Source organism: Xenopus tropicalis, chromosome 8 (assembly GCF_000004195.4).
Source record: "Xenopus tropicalis strain Nigerian chromosome 8, UCB_Xtro_10.0, whole genome shotgun sequence".
NCBI lineage: Eukaryota > Metazoa > Chordata > Amphibia > Anura > Pipidae > Xenopus > Xenopus tropicalis.
Genome location: NC_030684.2, coordinates 92800488 through 92815701, shown reverse-complemented (window position 1 = coordinate 92815701; position 15214 = coordinate 92800488). Strand labels below are relative to the sequence as shown.

The following is a 15214-nucleotide window of genomic DNA, read 5'->3' as shown; positions in this document are numbered from 1 at the left end:
ATATAACGAAAAAAAGAAAGAAAATTTTAGTGAAAAGGGTTACAATCTACCAAAGACGTTGCGCCAACAACAAACCAACATCCATCAGTTTGGCTGGTTATCAGGGTTTTGAAATTCAAGGACCCCGTAGAGGCCTAGCTTTTCGTTAGGCCCCGCCTCCATTTATAGAGCTATACTTTATTGAGTATCCAGGACAGAACCCCCAACCTATATGTAGGTGTAATATCCTGCCTGGATTCAAACCAGTGATCTGCTGCATTATCATTGCTCTACCTGAGCAGACCGCTAAGCTTTTGGATTTATGCTGTGTTCACCTTAGTTTCTAGGTCGACCTAGTGAATTTAGCTGTTACTAACCTGGTCACAGGTGCTTGGAGTTGGCCATCAGTCTGGCATTACAATCTCCAGCTCTGTGCTCATTCACTGCACAATGTAAGTCAAGCTTGCTTGTTCCACGGGCTTAATTTCCTGTTGCTGGTTCCTACTTGTCCCTTAAGTAGTTTTTAGTTCTGACCCTGGTTTGTTCTTGACCTAAAGTTTAACTATTCTGCTGTTCTTTGGTACTGACTCTGCCTGCCTGACTACCACCACTATTACACCCCTCCTATGGTTTAAAGGTTAAATTCCTTAACTCACTGCAGTAGTTGTTTCCTAATTTTCATCTACAAAATGTTATTTGGCAAAGGATGCCAAACATTTGCAATAATCTGAAAGTCTATTTAGCTACAAAGTCTATTACCTGCATTGTTTTGGAACCTGGACATGCACTGTAGAACTTGACAGAACCTGCCAAAACCAGACTGCCCAGTTCAAAACCAATTAATTGGAAAGCCTGCTACTGCACTGACATAAACATGTTAATCATAGTGCTGATCCCAGCCTCCAAGGCAAGTGCATAATCTGTAAACTTCGTTTATGTATTATTAAATAGGGCTACGTTTTATTTTTATTTAGGCTGAAGACACACTGAGCTACTAGGAGCAGCTACTAAGCTTCAAAAAAATACCTTGCCATAGACAATACTGAGAATTGCCTCTGCTAAAACACATGTAGAGACAATTATCAGTAAATGCTCAGCATTGTCTGTTTTAGTAGCCAAGACAAGTAGCTGCTACTAGTAGCTCTGTGTGTCTTCACCCTTGTGTAATCAGTTTAATGGAATGGAGGACTGCTGGCATACTTGTACTATAGCATTAATATCTTGCAGGGGCATTTCAGGCCATGGGCTGTTTCTGCATTGGCTACTGCTCAGCAGCACATAGGATATCTACAATATTAGAGTAAGTATAGTAATATGTTCTGCAGTTGTTTCTAGAATGAGTGTAACAGGTTTATGAATTTATCCAAAACAAGCATAACTATGCAAGAAACCCTGTTTACAGTAGAAAGTATTCATTTGTCAAACTTTATTAGAAATATCAAACAGATACATCCAGATAATAACACAAAACTGAATAATACCTTTAAACATAATGCCAACAAGAGTATAAAGTGGAAATGCATCATATTCCAGACAGCACCAAAGAACAAATCTCAATTATAATATGACTACCGTACTGGTTACTAATACACTGACCAGCCCTGCATCAGTGTGGTTAAAGGGGAAATGCCAGAGTTATAAAAATTTACCAAACTGTGATGAATTAAAGCAGAAGGGAAAAGTCACATTTGGGGGGGGGGTACAAGTTGCTAGTGATTTCAGTGGTTTGCCTGCTACCTTGGTATGTCAGGGACATTAGAACAAGATGGCTGTGCAGTGATCCTCAAAAAGTAACCCAGGCTGGTGCAGAAGATTAGCAGGTAAGCAACTGGAATTATTGTGGGTGCTCACATTCCCTAACATTTTTCCTGCTGCAAGCAATCATGCTGTTAAATCACACAACCTGGCTGCTTCATCCTTATCTAATTTTGACTTAAGGTCCCCATACACCTTCAGATCCGCTCGCTTGGCGAATTATAACGACAGGTATAGGCAAAGTAGGTTAGGGGACCGCATCAACGAGCCGACGCGGTCCCCGATCCAACTAGATTTTTTTAACCTGCCCAATCGATATCTGGCCGATTTCAGGCCAGATATCGGTCGGGCAGGCCCGTCGGTAGTGCCCATACACGGGCCGATTAGCTGCCGAATCGCTCTAAGGGACCGATATCGTCAGCTAGAATCGGCCAGTGTATGGGGACCTTTAGTCCATTACAGCCACACTGAAACTCGAGTGACTTCTTTGCAATTACAGTTCAGCAGATTTTTCACTTTAACAGTCCCCCTTTTTGCAGAGCTTAAAAATCAATGCACGCGTCAGCAAGACTTTAACAAACAAAACATGGCAGCAGTAAAATGGAGCAGAGAATAAATTGTAACCATATACAATGTGTTTTTTTTCACTTGACGTTCACTGCAGGACATATCTGTAGTCAGTTAACAGGTATCCTCACACATACTGTAAGGTTTCAATAATACATCATTTCGTACATAAAATATTTTCTCACCTTGTTCATATATAAGAAATGCAGGGTAACAATAATGCTGGGAGTTTAGTTCAGCAATATCTGAGAGATACTGGTTGCTGTTCTTCATTACTGCACTCAAGGGCCAATAACAATTGATTGACACACCATTGCTTTCTATACTATACAAGCAATTTTCTTTGAAGAGTCTGGACAGAGGTTTTCAGATTTGCAGGCTGCTAAGATTATGTGTAAATGCATTTAGTGCCTACCTGACTTTTATTATTAGAGCTTTGCCTGGCCTGATTGGGGTGGTTCACCTTTAAGTTAAAGTATGTTCTAGAATGTCTAATTAGTAACTTCTTAGTAATCTGGTCTTCATTTTTTGTTTTTTAATTATTTCCTCTTCTAACTCTTCAGCTTTCAAAAGGGGGTCACTGACCCTGGGAGCCAAAATTTGATTTCTCTTTGAGGGTACAATTTCATAGTCATTGTTACTTGTTATTAATTATCTTTCTATTCAGACCCTTTCCCATTTATATTCCAGTCTCTCATATGAAACACTGGTTGCTATGGTAACTTGGACCCTAGCAACCATATAGCTGCTAAAATTGTAAACTGGAGAGTTGCTGAATATAAAGCTAAATCATTAATAAAACATAAATAATACAAAATAAAGACTAATTGCAAATTGTTTCAGAATGGCACTCTTAACAACATACTAAAAGTTAACTTAACGATGAACAACCCCTTTAACACAATATCAGACGTCCCCTAAACATTTCATTGCTAAACCAAATCTGTTCCTGTAATTTTCTTGTGCAGTTTACAGGCTTGAAACTTCCATCATCATCATCATCAAAAAAGAAACAAAACAACCAATGCAATTACACACCCACAAAGTATGGCTATACTATCGGCTGCCGAGTCTTGCTCTTCCATATAGCAAATAAAATAATCTTAATCTTCCTTTAAGGGTTAAATTACAAACAATATCATCGTTTTGGCACTTTAGACAAAAAGGTGGCTCTTTTGTTAAAAAAAAAACCATGCTACAACATAACGCATCTTCCCATAAACTGAATTAACCCTCCCATGTAGTGTTCTCACCTACAAGAATGACTGGGAGTGATCTTTTTAAAGGGGCACACTGAAAATACTTTTTACCTATAGTTTAAATTGCAAACAATTGTTGATAATAATGAATTTAATTATCTACATGACAAAACATGGAGTAGCTTCAGTCTCCCTGTTTAGCATATGAACAAAACCATAGATCTTTTTATGATTAAAACAATAGGCAAAACAGGTCCTATTAGTTGCTGCCCCTTAACTTTAAAGTGCAATTAACATGTAAGTCTTCAATTTAAATGGTGAGGGAACAGAAACCAGAAGGTAGCCAACGCCTGAATACAAAGCCAGCTTAAATGTTATAAACACAACATATTGTATTTGAATTACATTAGATGCAAAAAAATGATTTAAGATGTGTCCATAATCCAGTGGCACTTTTGTCTATAGTTCCTGCATTTGAAGATGCACCATAGGCACTACCTATTGGCATGTAGCCTAAAGCTCAATATTAAGCAGAATTAAGCCCAGAACAGTTACTACAGGGTGACAAAAGCATGTAGAAGGTTATTAATAAATCCCTTTGAATTTTAACACTCCCATGGATATAGTGAAATGAACAAACACGTGTGTTGCCATGCAGCTGAACACGTAAAAATCCAGCGCACAAAAGCAAACAACTTGGCTCATTTTGCTTAAAGGACTAACATCCCCCCCCCCACCATTTGTTCTTAACCACTATGGCTCATGCACAGGGTCTTTGCGCCCTTCCCAACCCATCAATGCAACTACAAAAAGTGTCCAGGTCCTCCATTTTTGATACATACAGTAAGGTTGGTAGCCACCATGTTAGGCCACATCACTTATGGTCCCAGGCTGCACTGTGGTGATTTGCTGACCAGGAACATGTGGAAACCAGGACCAGTTGAATTTCCAATGGCCATGCTACTGGTCAGCAATTGCTGGCCTAGGATTAGAAACCAAACCCACTTCTTAGCTCTGCTAGTGCATCAGGTACAAAGGGGAAGAGGCCACTTTTTGGAAGTTATGTTGATGCATTTAGTGAGGGGACAGTAAAGGGGACCTAGTTATTTGTCTGATGTTTTAAAGGAACACAAGGTTCCTGCAATGCACTGTCCTATAGCCATTGGGCATTTACTTTACTTACTGTACCCAAACTAGAGCTTATGGGTTCTTACAAGTTACTGCAAAAGTGCACCATGTGTTTTTGTAGCAGTATTTCAGTCACCCACGGGAATAAGAGGGAAACAGGTTGTTGTTTGAGGTAAATGTTTAAGTGAAGCAGTAGCTTATTAACAAATTAATTGATGCTGGCTTACTAAATACAAACCAAATATTTATCGTTGCACTATAAACACGGGTAAATCATCCATCACTGGAACAATCTTTTACGGGCACCTTGAAAATAGCAATAGTTCACGGATGTGAAAACCACTGCCTTCCAGCTGTTATAAAATTGAATTCCAAGACTTTGAAAGCTGCCATGTACTCCCAACATCAGCAGATAGATGAATTATGTGCCCCTTTTGTGCTATGAAGCCACATTCCAAGCCAAACTAAGCCACTTTCCAGAGGTTTATTATTTTTGAATTATCTGCCTCTCTACAAACTGGAATTTAAAAAGCTATCTGGTGGCTAGAATCATGCATCATGTGTCCCATGTAACCAGAAAGTGGAAAATCTCTAAAAGCCATAAGCATTAGCATGTAGGAAGGTTTTACTTAGACAAAAATGCCTGAATAACCTTATTTGGCCTGTCTGCCTGCAGTTAGGCAGTCCTGTCCAGTCTAGTTGTTAGAACACCTTTACCAAAATGTACTAATTAGCCCAGCACACCTTTAATCAGCACAAAAGTCAGCAATTAGCTTTAATTGTCCTACTGTTAGAATCATGAAAGTGAAGGTCTAGTTGGTTGCTTTGTACATATTTGCACTGGAATGTTAATTACATCAACATGAATCAAATACATTAATGCTCCCTCTCATTATCAGATACAGAAGGAAGGCTAGGATCAGTCGATCAATCGTTGCATACTGGATTCTGCTCTGCATCGCCGTATGGCCCTATTTCAAATGACCGGAAGCCAAGTTTTAGCAGGTATTTTCTAATAAAGCATTTAAAATAATAAATGGTGTGCAGGATAGGGCAATTATTGGGGCAGGGTAGAATAGATTTGTTACTTTTCCTTTAAACTGGAGTTATGAATATGTCAGATTCATAAAAGTCTTAGGGTTCGTACTGATGAGCATTTGTTCCTGCGCTCTCCTGCGTTCCACTAAAGGGAAGCACAAGAACAAACACACTACATTCTGGGGATGTACTAAACAAATTTAAAAATAAACAGTTTAAGCAAGTATTTGGAATGTGGCTCCTTTTCTTACATAGGCTTTTTTTAATCACATCAGTCACAACAGAATGTCATTTTTTTTAACTATGTGTAATTTTGCACGTAAGCTTACAAAGGGGTGATGTAAACTGTAACTGTGCAGCACTTTTCACAAAGCTTTATAATATGGGCAAATCTCCCATACAGCCAGGGAAATACACAAAGGATGTGTTACACTGAATATACTATGCTTTATCTGGTTATCGAAAGGCTTAACATAAGTCTAATTTTGCACTCTCTCTTTTTTGGCATCAAGATAGTCTCCCTCTCCACATGGTGTACAGGGGCCAAGCTTGGGGAACAAAGAATATTCTGTCAGGTGTCCAGAACACATATAATTTAGGATTCTGGACCTAGGATCCTGTTTTCTTCTGTGCATATACACTATCCATGCATATTTCTCTACTTCTATAAATGATACACCTCTCTTTCCCAGCTGTGCACTTGCAGAAGATCCTTTTATGGGGTATTGCACCCTCTCCCAGCCTGTAACTTCATTCTGATAAGGTTAAGTGCTCCCAAATGCTGCTCAGAGATTTCTACTGAATTATGGCCTTTGGCTTCCAACAACAGTTGAAGATACAAGATGAAAATATAAACTTTTACATAGAAGCAGATTGAAAAAAAAGTTTAAATAAATTATCATCAATGCATTGTGGAATATTCAAGAGATGTTGCAGCCACACATATCTGCCATTTGGTTGTTTAAATGAACTCACATATGATATTGCATAGAGTAATAGATGCAGGATAACACATTCCTTCATAAGCAGTGGGGTAAATAGATGTCATTGGACCCCATACAAAAAATATTTTAGGGCCCACCAGTCTTTGGGAATAACATATTTTATAAACATATATTGAAGCTGCTTTTGGATCTGTGCTTCACCAGGCCCCCTATACCTCCTAGGTCAATCACAGGACCAGCTTCTTCTATAGTAACACCCATGTTTGTAGATATTTAGGCTATGCAACTATGAACCAAAACAATATTTATACAGATGCTGACTGGATGTGCATAATATGTACAAGTTGAGGTATTTGTATGATTTACTTTGACTATAATTGTAGTATACCATAAATGCTAACCATATATAAATGTATTCATACAAAAATATATCACTGAATATAACTGAAATGCAGTGGGTGCTATGAATTGACTTGTAGACTGAGGGCCTTAGGACTCTTACTGCAGTCCAATTGCATAACCTCTTGCCAGTTAACCAGTTTTACACCAGCACAGAGAGAAATCTGAAGAATACGAAGTGCTGACCATGTGGTTGCTGGAGGTAAGCAGATGTGATTGGGCCAACATCTGGATGCTTGGTACAACTAATGGCAAATCATGTCAACTAGACAATGCCAAGACTGGTGTCTAAGCCAGGAGTGTGTATATATAAAGGCTCCAAATAAGAAAATAAAAGCACAGCAGCAACCTTCATTTTACAATATACTACTGCAGAATTAACTAGCAACTCAACTGTTGAATTATATAACTACATTCAAAGGACACTGTTTAGCTAGAGTACGTGCCTCATCTCATTTTCTGCTAACAAGTTGCTGCCGCTTTGCTCTGAGGACAATAAATATTTAACTAGTCCCTTTCTCCCACTTCTTAGATGTTAGGGAAACGGTAGTTGAATTTTCTGGTGTTAGCATAACACTTCTTGCTCTCCAAAGCGGGTAAAATATTACTGCTTGTTAACTGCGGAAGGTGCTGGAGCTGGAGATAAGGAAACAAAGCAGGGATTCAGTGAGATGGTTCTGTAAATGGAAGAGGTTTGGCATGTAGAAGCCTACTAGAACAAAAATCTATTCTATTATTTATTAAAAGGGAAAATACATTTTTGCAACATTGCTAGGTTAATTTACAAGGGTCTACATACAATGACTGAACTTATTATATAGAATACATATTGTTTACTGAATTTGTATGCATTAAAAAAGCAACATCTTTCCTCTGTTGTGGCTGTAATATACTTGGTGAAATATACCAGAAGTTAAACTATACTGTATGCCTATGTAAAAACAATGCACACATTGTTAACTTAAATATGTGTAATATTTTATTTCCTTAGATGGCGGTCTAATTTAAACTAAGCAGCACCCAGTGACACATTTTTGCTCCAGAGCAATGAATAAATAGGTGCTGTACAAGAGACCTTATATTTAGGTGAGCATCTAGACAGTACAGCAGCACTTCCATTGATTATAACACCATTGTAGTGCACGCGAGCATAAAACAAGATATTTAACAGACCCGGCATTTTTCTGCTCTATGTTATCTAGAATTTCCATCATTGTATATGTTTGATGAAGAATACCATTCCATTCAGCAATGAGTAAACCTACCCCGGGAATATACTTTCTGTGCAGCCTTGTCTGTTTCCGACTCAATCTTTCAGAATCTGTCACCCCATCACCTTCATCCCGAATGCTATCAAAATAAGGATGGTCGAGCAGCTGTTGGCATGCCAGCCTTTTAGCAGGATCCATGTGCAAACAGCCCTGTGATTGCAAAGACAGGTGGAATCCAGTAACTAAAATTCCAAGACCAGGGTGCTTTTTAATTGAAATTAACTTACTTTACATTCAAGGTGTTCAGATTAGCAACATTAAAGTATAATTATTTGTTCCATCACTGATTATATATTGTATTATATATTTGTCAAATATATATATAGATTATTAATACTAATCTGTCCCATTTAGACTGCCCCTAGCAGTGCAAGCTTTACCAAGCCAAGACTGCATATGCTTCACTTATTAATATCTTTATTACTATGACTAAAAGTGAGAAGATTCAGATTTGATTGTATTAGTGTTTGTCTATTTGATAATGGTGCAGCCCCTGCCCCCACTCCTTGTATTAGGACATTATATTTGATTAAAATATTACCTTCATGAGTCCCAGTGCTTGAGATGAGATGTTTGGGAACCGCAATTCCAGAGGTTCCTGCAGAAAAAAAGTATATTTCATAATTTATTAAAAACAAAGCAGAATATTCATCAACCATTTAAATATACATATATACATATTTTGTTTTTTTAACCTATTATTACCTAACTGTGTTTTATTACAGTAAATGAGAAGTAAATGCAAATTGCTTACCTGTCTTGCAGTTAAAGAATATAAGGACTTTTTACCATTCATACATACTAGTGGTAGGAGCAGTATTGTCAGGATTGGGTGTAATTAAAGCTAATTTTGTTTAGGGGAAAAATGGCAATATTAGAGTTAGATACTAGCTGTAAGCAAGTTTTTAAATGTCTTGGCACTCACATGTAATTTTGTGAACAGTAATCCTTCTAGATAAAAATCTATAGGAAAACACTGTTCAGTAACTTAAGGTACTCTGCAAGATATTTATTACATCCAGTGCAATTTTGTTTGAGGTAAAGTTTTTAATAATCCAGTAACCGCCACCCCCCCCCCCCCCCCCAAACTATAGAGACTAAACTGAAGTGGTAGGTTAGCTCCTATATCCATTCTCAGTGCTGTGTGCCAATAAGGTCAGTCTACGTGGCTTTTGGGAACCTATTAGAACACTAACAAGAATTTGATAAACTATAAAAAACTATTTGGGCAGCAATTTAGAAATAATGCACAACTGTGGGAAGATTAGTTACACAGAGCATGGGCAGCTGTATGGAAATTCTGTAATACGGAAAGCATACCACATTGGGGACTAGGTGCAACATGTAACTCAATCAGCATGTCCAGCACTTTGGAAATCATGTATTAACACATAAAATGCCTAACTGTTGATGCCTTTTATTGTATAGAGAGAATAAAGTTCCTGAGAGCATGCCTAAATCTTACTTAGGGCTTGTACAGATGGATGTTTTGCTCTGCATTCCCCAGCAGTGGAGTGCTCCCCTGCACTGCAGGGGAGCACAGGACAAAACCAGCCCATTTTTTTCTATGCAGCTGTACTGACAAAAGCGCATGTAAGCTCCGAATGTACAGTAGGTGGAATGCATTATGTTGCATTAAAGAATTGTGCTACTCTTCAAGAAGTGTTTAATATGCCTTACACCTTGGGAAAACATAACCAAAATTCAGGAAGCATGTAAATGGAAAAAGCACACCCAGCTCTTTGGAATAACAATCAATACAAGATACATGTCTAGGAGTTTTTTGTAGGCATTCAATCCAGAGATGATGCTTAGCTCTTAGGAATCATAGAATTGCAGAGAGCATGCTTAGTTGCTTATAAAGAATGACCAGCACTTTTGTGAATCAGGTAATTGCAGAAGTGTTCCCAACCCCTAGGCGACAGGTTTTAACAGGGAGAACACCAGACAATTTAGGAAGCATGTAATTAGTGCCTGCTCAACTTTAAACTCTTTCAGCTCTTTAAGAATTAATTACAGAAAACATGCTCAGATTTTTTGGGAAACTTGTCATCACAGAAAATATGCTCATTCCTTTGGGAAGCATATCATTGCAAAGCTTGCTCAGCTCTTTCAGAAGTGTAGACTGGCTCCTCGTGGGATTTTCAAACCTGCATGATTGATATCTGGCCAGTTTACACAGGCAGGTAAGCTACCAAATCTGCAGCTTAAATCTGCCTGTGTATGGTCACCTTAACACTCGTTGTATCCTTACCATGTTTTCTGGATCAGGGATGCTAACCCCACTGAAAAACTGGTTTGTGCTGAACACTTGCTGGTGTCTGGCTATAAGATCACCTAAGTAGCAAAAAAGAAAGAGTTAGAGCAGGAATTCCCAGACTTACATTCCCCCATTTGTTGTCTTAACAAATTATTAGGCTCCCTTAAGATGTTACAGATATAAAAACATAAACATTACATAGCCATCACCCTGCTATGGGTGTTCATATTCCAATCTGACTTTCAAACTTCTTCCTCATTGCTAGGATAATTAAGGATAATTGCCTATATATATGACTATATAAATGCTTAAAAAACAGCAAAAAATATAAATGCCAATTTCATATCATCTTAGCAGAATTATGTCTACATAATTCATTTGAAGGTGTATAACCCTTTTAGGGCTCTGGCACACGGGGAGATTAGTCGCCCGCAACAAAACTCCCTGTTCGCAGGCGACTAATCTCCCCGAGTTGCCATGACCCGCCATCCCACTGGCGAACATGTAAGTTGCCGGCGGGATGGCACACGCGGCGGCGCGATTTCCTGAAATCGCCGAAAAAGACTCGCGAGGCTTTTTTTGCATATTTAATAGAAAATATGCAAACAGCAGCAGAGCACATAATAATGTAAAATCTGATTAAATATTACTAACCCTGACTTTTTCTTATTAAATACAGCTGATCAACATCTGACTTCCCAGGCCACAGTGGAATTCCTGACAGAAGCTCCGCAAATACGCAGCCAATAGCCCACACATCCACAGGGGGACCATACTGTGTGTCTCCAACCAGCAGTTCTGGTGCACGATACCATCTGGTGGCCACATAGTCTGTATAATAGTCACTAGGTCCAGCTGTAAAATCAAGGTCATGATTAAACTGGTTTTGCTGTTAATAAAAAGAAAACTACAATATAATGATGCATATTGTAAAATTATCAACATTTTGGTGATAGGCTAAAATAATTAAAAACATTAGGATTTGGCAAATGTATTACGTGTCAACATATACTACAGCGCTGTACATAAGGGTACATAATAAACAACAAACAAATCGAATCATTAGATAATAAGGGCCCTGCGCACAAGGGCTTACTATCTAAAGGGTTTAATTTAAAAATGTAATTTAAAGTTGGTCCAGGGTGTTCTGGGAATGTCATGATCCATCAAGTTACACTAAACAATAATTTAACAGAAACGGCCTACAAAAAAATAAATAGAACACTACAAATGCAACAGTAATTTATTACTACTTTCATTCCAACAGTCTCACCAAGACTAGAACTTCCCTTTGTTAAAATGAGCCAGCAACAAAATAAAAGCTAGACTTTATCCTCAGCCAACAACTGCCCAGCTCTTTAATACTACTGACAGTCATAAAATGTGCTAACAATCTGCTATCCCTGCTAAATAAAAGGTCCTGATTCCAGGCAGATGCTGCTAGCCTCTATAAAAGTAAAAAAAAAAAAACACTACAGGAGTTGCAATATAAATTACAGGAAAGAAGATATACACTGTACAGAATATAACTGTAGGAGGGATGCTCTATAAATTAAGCAGCAATGCTTTAAAAGAGGGTATAGTGAAGCCATAAAATATATCTGAGAAGCTCAATAAAATACAAAAGAGATGAAGGCTAAAATACAGGAGATAAACATAGGAGGTAGACTATAAAACCCAGCAGAAAGGCTAGACAAAATATCGCATTGTGACTGTATATATTGCAGTGGCCATAACACAGAACGGAAGCTTAATAAATAAGGAGCGGCTGCGATATTAACTGCACCGAGGATGTGTTTAATATGGTAACAGTTGTATAAAACAGAAACGGTATAAAATACATTGAGGCTCTACAAAACACAATAGCAGGGCTGAACTGAATCCATTAGCAAGGCTGAATAAATCAGCAATAATGTTGGCCACACACATCACACTATTCAAGCAGTGTGTTGATTGGTTAGACATCAGTGGATTTTGGTCCCTCACAAATGGTTGTTTATAACATAAGGCCAGCATTCCAGATTATTGAAAAGGTGTTTTATTCATTGCAATCAGCAAATGTTAATCCACATGGAATAAGTACATAGCATTAAGTGCAATGTGTCACAGGAAGCCCCAAGCATCCCCCTGCCATGTAGTTATTTTTTTATTGCCAGTAAAAAGCTTATCCAATGATCTGGCCTACTGAGCTTTGGTTTCTAATAATTGCTTGAGGTTTCGGTCTGTTGCACCTATACCTGATAATTTGCTGATGAGAGTGTCCTGGCTTCATTTATTACTATTATAAACATTTATTTATAAAGCGCCAACATATTCCGCAGCGCTGTACAATAAGCGGGTTTCATACATTGGACATACAGAGTAACATATAAAGCAATCAATAACTGATACAAGAGGTGAAAAGAGCCCTGCCCAAAATAATTTAGGGCTGTGACAGACAGGGAGATTAGTCGCCGCGTGACAAATCTCCCTTGTCGCGGGCGACTACTCTCCCCAAAATGTAAATTGCCGGTGGGATGGCATACACGGCGCCGAAATTGCAGAAGTTTCCTCTCAAGGCAACTTCGGCGATTTTGGCAAATTGTGGCGTATTCCATCCCACCGGCGATTTACATTCTAGCTGGTGGGATGGCATTTTGGGGAGATTAGTCGCCCACGACAAGGGAGATTTGTCATGCGGTGCCTAATTTCCCTGTCTGTCACAGCCCTTACTATACAAACTTGGCTGGCCAAATGCACTGATCTGGTGTATCAGCGTATGGGCAGATTGCTAGGGTAAGGGTGTGCTCATGCTATTCTAGGCTGACTGGCTACTGCCTTGTGATTGCATTGTCATTCTTATCTCAGTACTCACTCAGTAACCTGGCAAATCCGAAGTCACACAGCTTAATAACAGAATGCCTGGTGATGAGGATATTCTCTGGCTTGACATCACGGTGAATACACTGGCGAAAAAACACAGCAATCAACTCAATAAATTGGTAAAATTAACAATCTAGATTAGTCAAGTGGTCCAGCCATACATTTTGTAGCAAGAGTTTGGGATTATTAATAAAATGCAATAAATCCAGCTTTGTTTAGCTGAGCTAGTGCTAGATATAGTATATATGACTTAAAAACCCAGTAGCCACATGATAGAGTGAGCTTACTAACAGAGTAGTACTAATGTGGCAGACTAATGCTAATGAGATAATAAACTTTAAAAAGTCTAACATTTACAGCACACTTCAAAATCTAAAATAACAGCTAAAATGCAAGTTCCCTGTGAATGTTCTATGGTGCCACATGGAAACAACAAATGTATAGGTTATAGGTATAGGTATATAGGTTTCAGATACAATTTGCTAAGGATGGGACATGATACCATAAAACAGATATTTGGGTAAAGAATAGATTATACAATGATTATATCATTTCTATTTCCAGACACAGAAAATGATTCACGTGCAAATGTCAACAGCCTTATACCACATGCTACACATTCCATAAATGGCAATTCATTAACAATAATAACATACAGTAAAAAAAACCTTTAACAGCTGGATTTGCTACAGAGATATCTCTTTTCATTTGTCTTTCTGATCCTTGACCATATTTGTCACTTGCACCAACAAAAGTCTGCTACACCAAAAAAGGAGTGCTATGCAGTTCCCTTGGGAACTTTGGAACTGAACGAGAAAGTTAGATCTATGAAATGTATGTAGTTATTCAACACATTAAGACAGGGCCTTAAGACAGAGGGTCAGGTTTCATGTCACACTATCTGACCTGACTGAATCCAGACCCCGGGACTATTTACAACCCACCCTAATAAACATTAATTACTTTCTTATCTTCACAAGTTATCTCTATGTGTAACTTCCTAATGTATTGCTTGTAAACACTTCTCTCTGATCTAAGGGCTCTGGCACACGGGGAGATTAGTCGCCCACGACAAATCTCCCTTGTCACGGGCGACTAATCTCCCCGAACTACCATCCCACCGGCGAAAATGTAAATCGCCGGTGGGATGGCACACGCTGCGCAGTAGATTTCGGCAAATCGCCGAAGTTGCCTCGCGAGGCATTTTCGCCAATTTGCCGAAATCGCCTGCGCAGTGTGTGCCATCCCACCGGCAACTTACATTTTCGCCAGTGGGATGGTAGTTCGGGGAGATTAGTCGCCCGTGACAAGCGAGATTTGTCGCGGGCGACTAATCTCCCCGTGTGCCAGAGCCCTAACAGTATAAATGTTGTGCCATTCCAGTTCTCATTTGTATTTTGCCTGATGAAGCTCCGCAAGCTTGCAATGTATTTTTATTGGTAGCCAATATAGGTATAATTTCTACAATAGTCTTGTATTTGTGTTTTTTTTTTTATTATTTCTGCTAGGTGAAGAAACTAAAGGACACAAAACCAATTAGCAAAACAGAAAGCCTGCAATTGAAATGATCAAAGTGTGAGACAAGATAACATGGGAGGGGGATTAGTGGAAGATGAGAAGCAGGAGTGTAGTGTAATCTATCTAGAAATGCTAATTGCGGCTATATTTGGCCACCTAATGGCTGAGAAGGTAATGCCGAGCAGAGCTCCCAGGACAACGGACTTGCAGGAGTGGAAAAGAAGGAAAATATATAGCAACAGCCTATTGGACAACCCCATCATAACAGAATATATCTTGTAACTATGCACCCTT

The 15214-nt window shown here is 38.7% G+C and overlaps 1 protein-coding gene across 1 annotated transcript in view; it reads right to left on the bottom strand.

Moving 5' to 3' along the window:
- Positions 1 to 1388: 1388 nt before the first annotated feature.
- Positions 1389 to 15214, bottom strand: part of cdkl1 (cyclin dependent kinase like 1) — a 39401-nt gene continuing 25575 nt past the window's right edge. Inside the window, exons 5-10 of the mRNA XM_012969555.3 lie at positions 13395 to 13485; positions 11195 to 11395; positions 10535 to 10617; positions 8822 to 8878; positions 8275 to 8430; positions 1389 to 7645 (exon numbers count right to left, since the gene is read on the bottom strand). Of these exons, the coding sequence (XP_012825009.1) occupies positions 7538 to 7645; positions 8275 to 8430; positions 8822 to 8878; positions 10535 to 10617; positions 11195 to 11395; positions 13395 to 13485 (696 nt within the window). The 3' untranslated portion in view covers positions 1389 to 7537. The remainder of the gene's footprint in view (positions 7646 to 8274; positions 8431 to 8821; positions 8879 to 10534; positions 10618 to 11194; positions 11396 to 13394; positions 13486 to 15214) is intronic.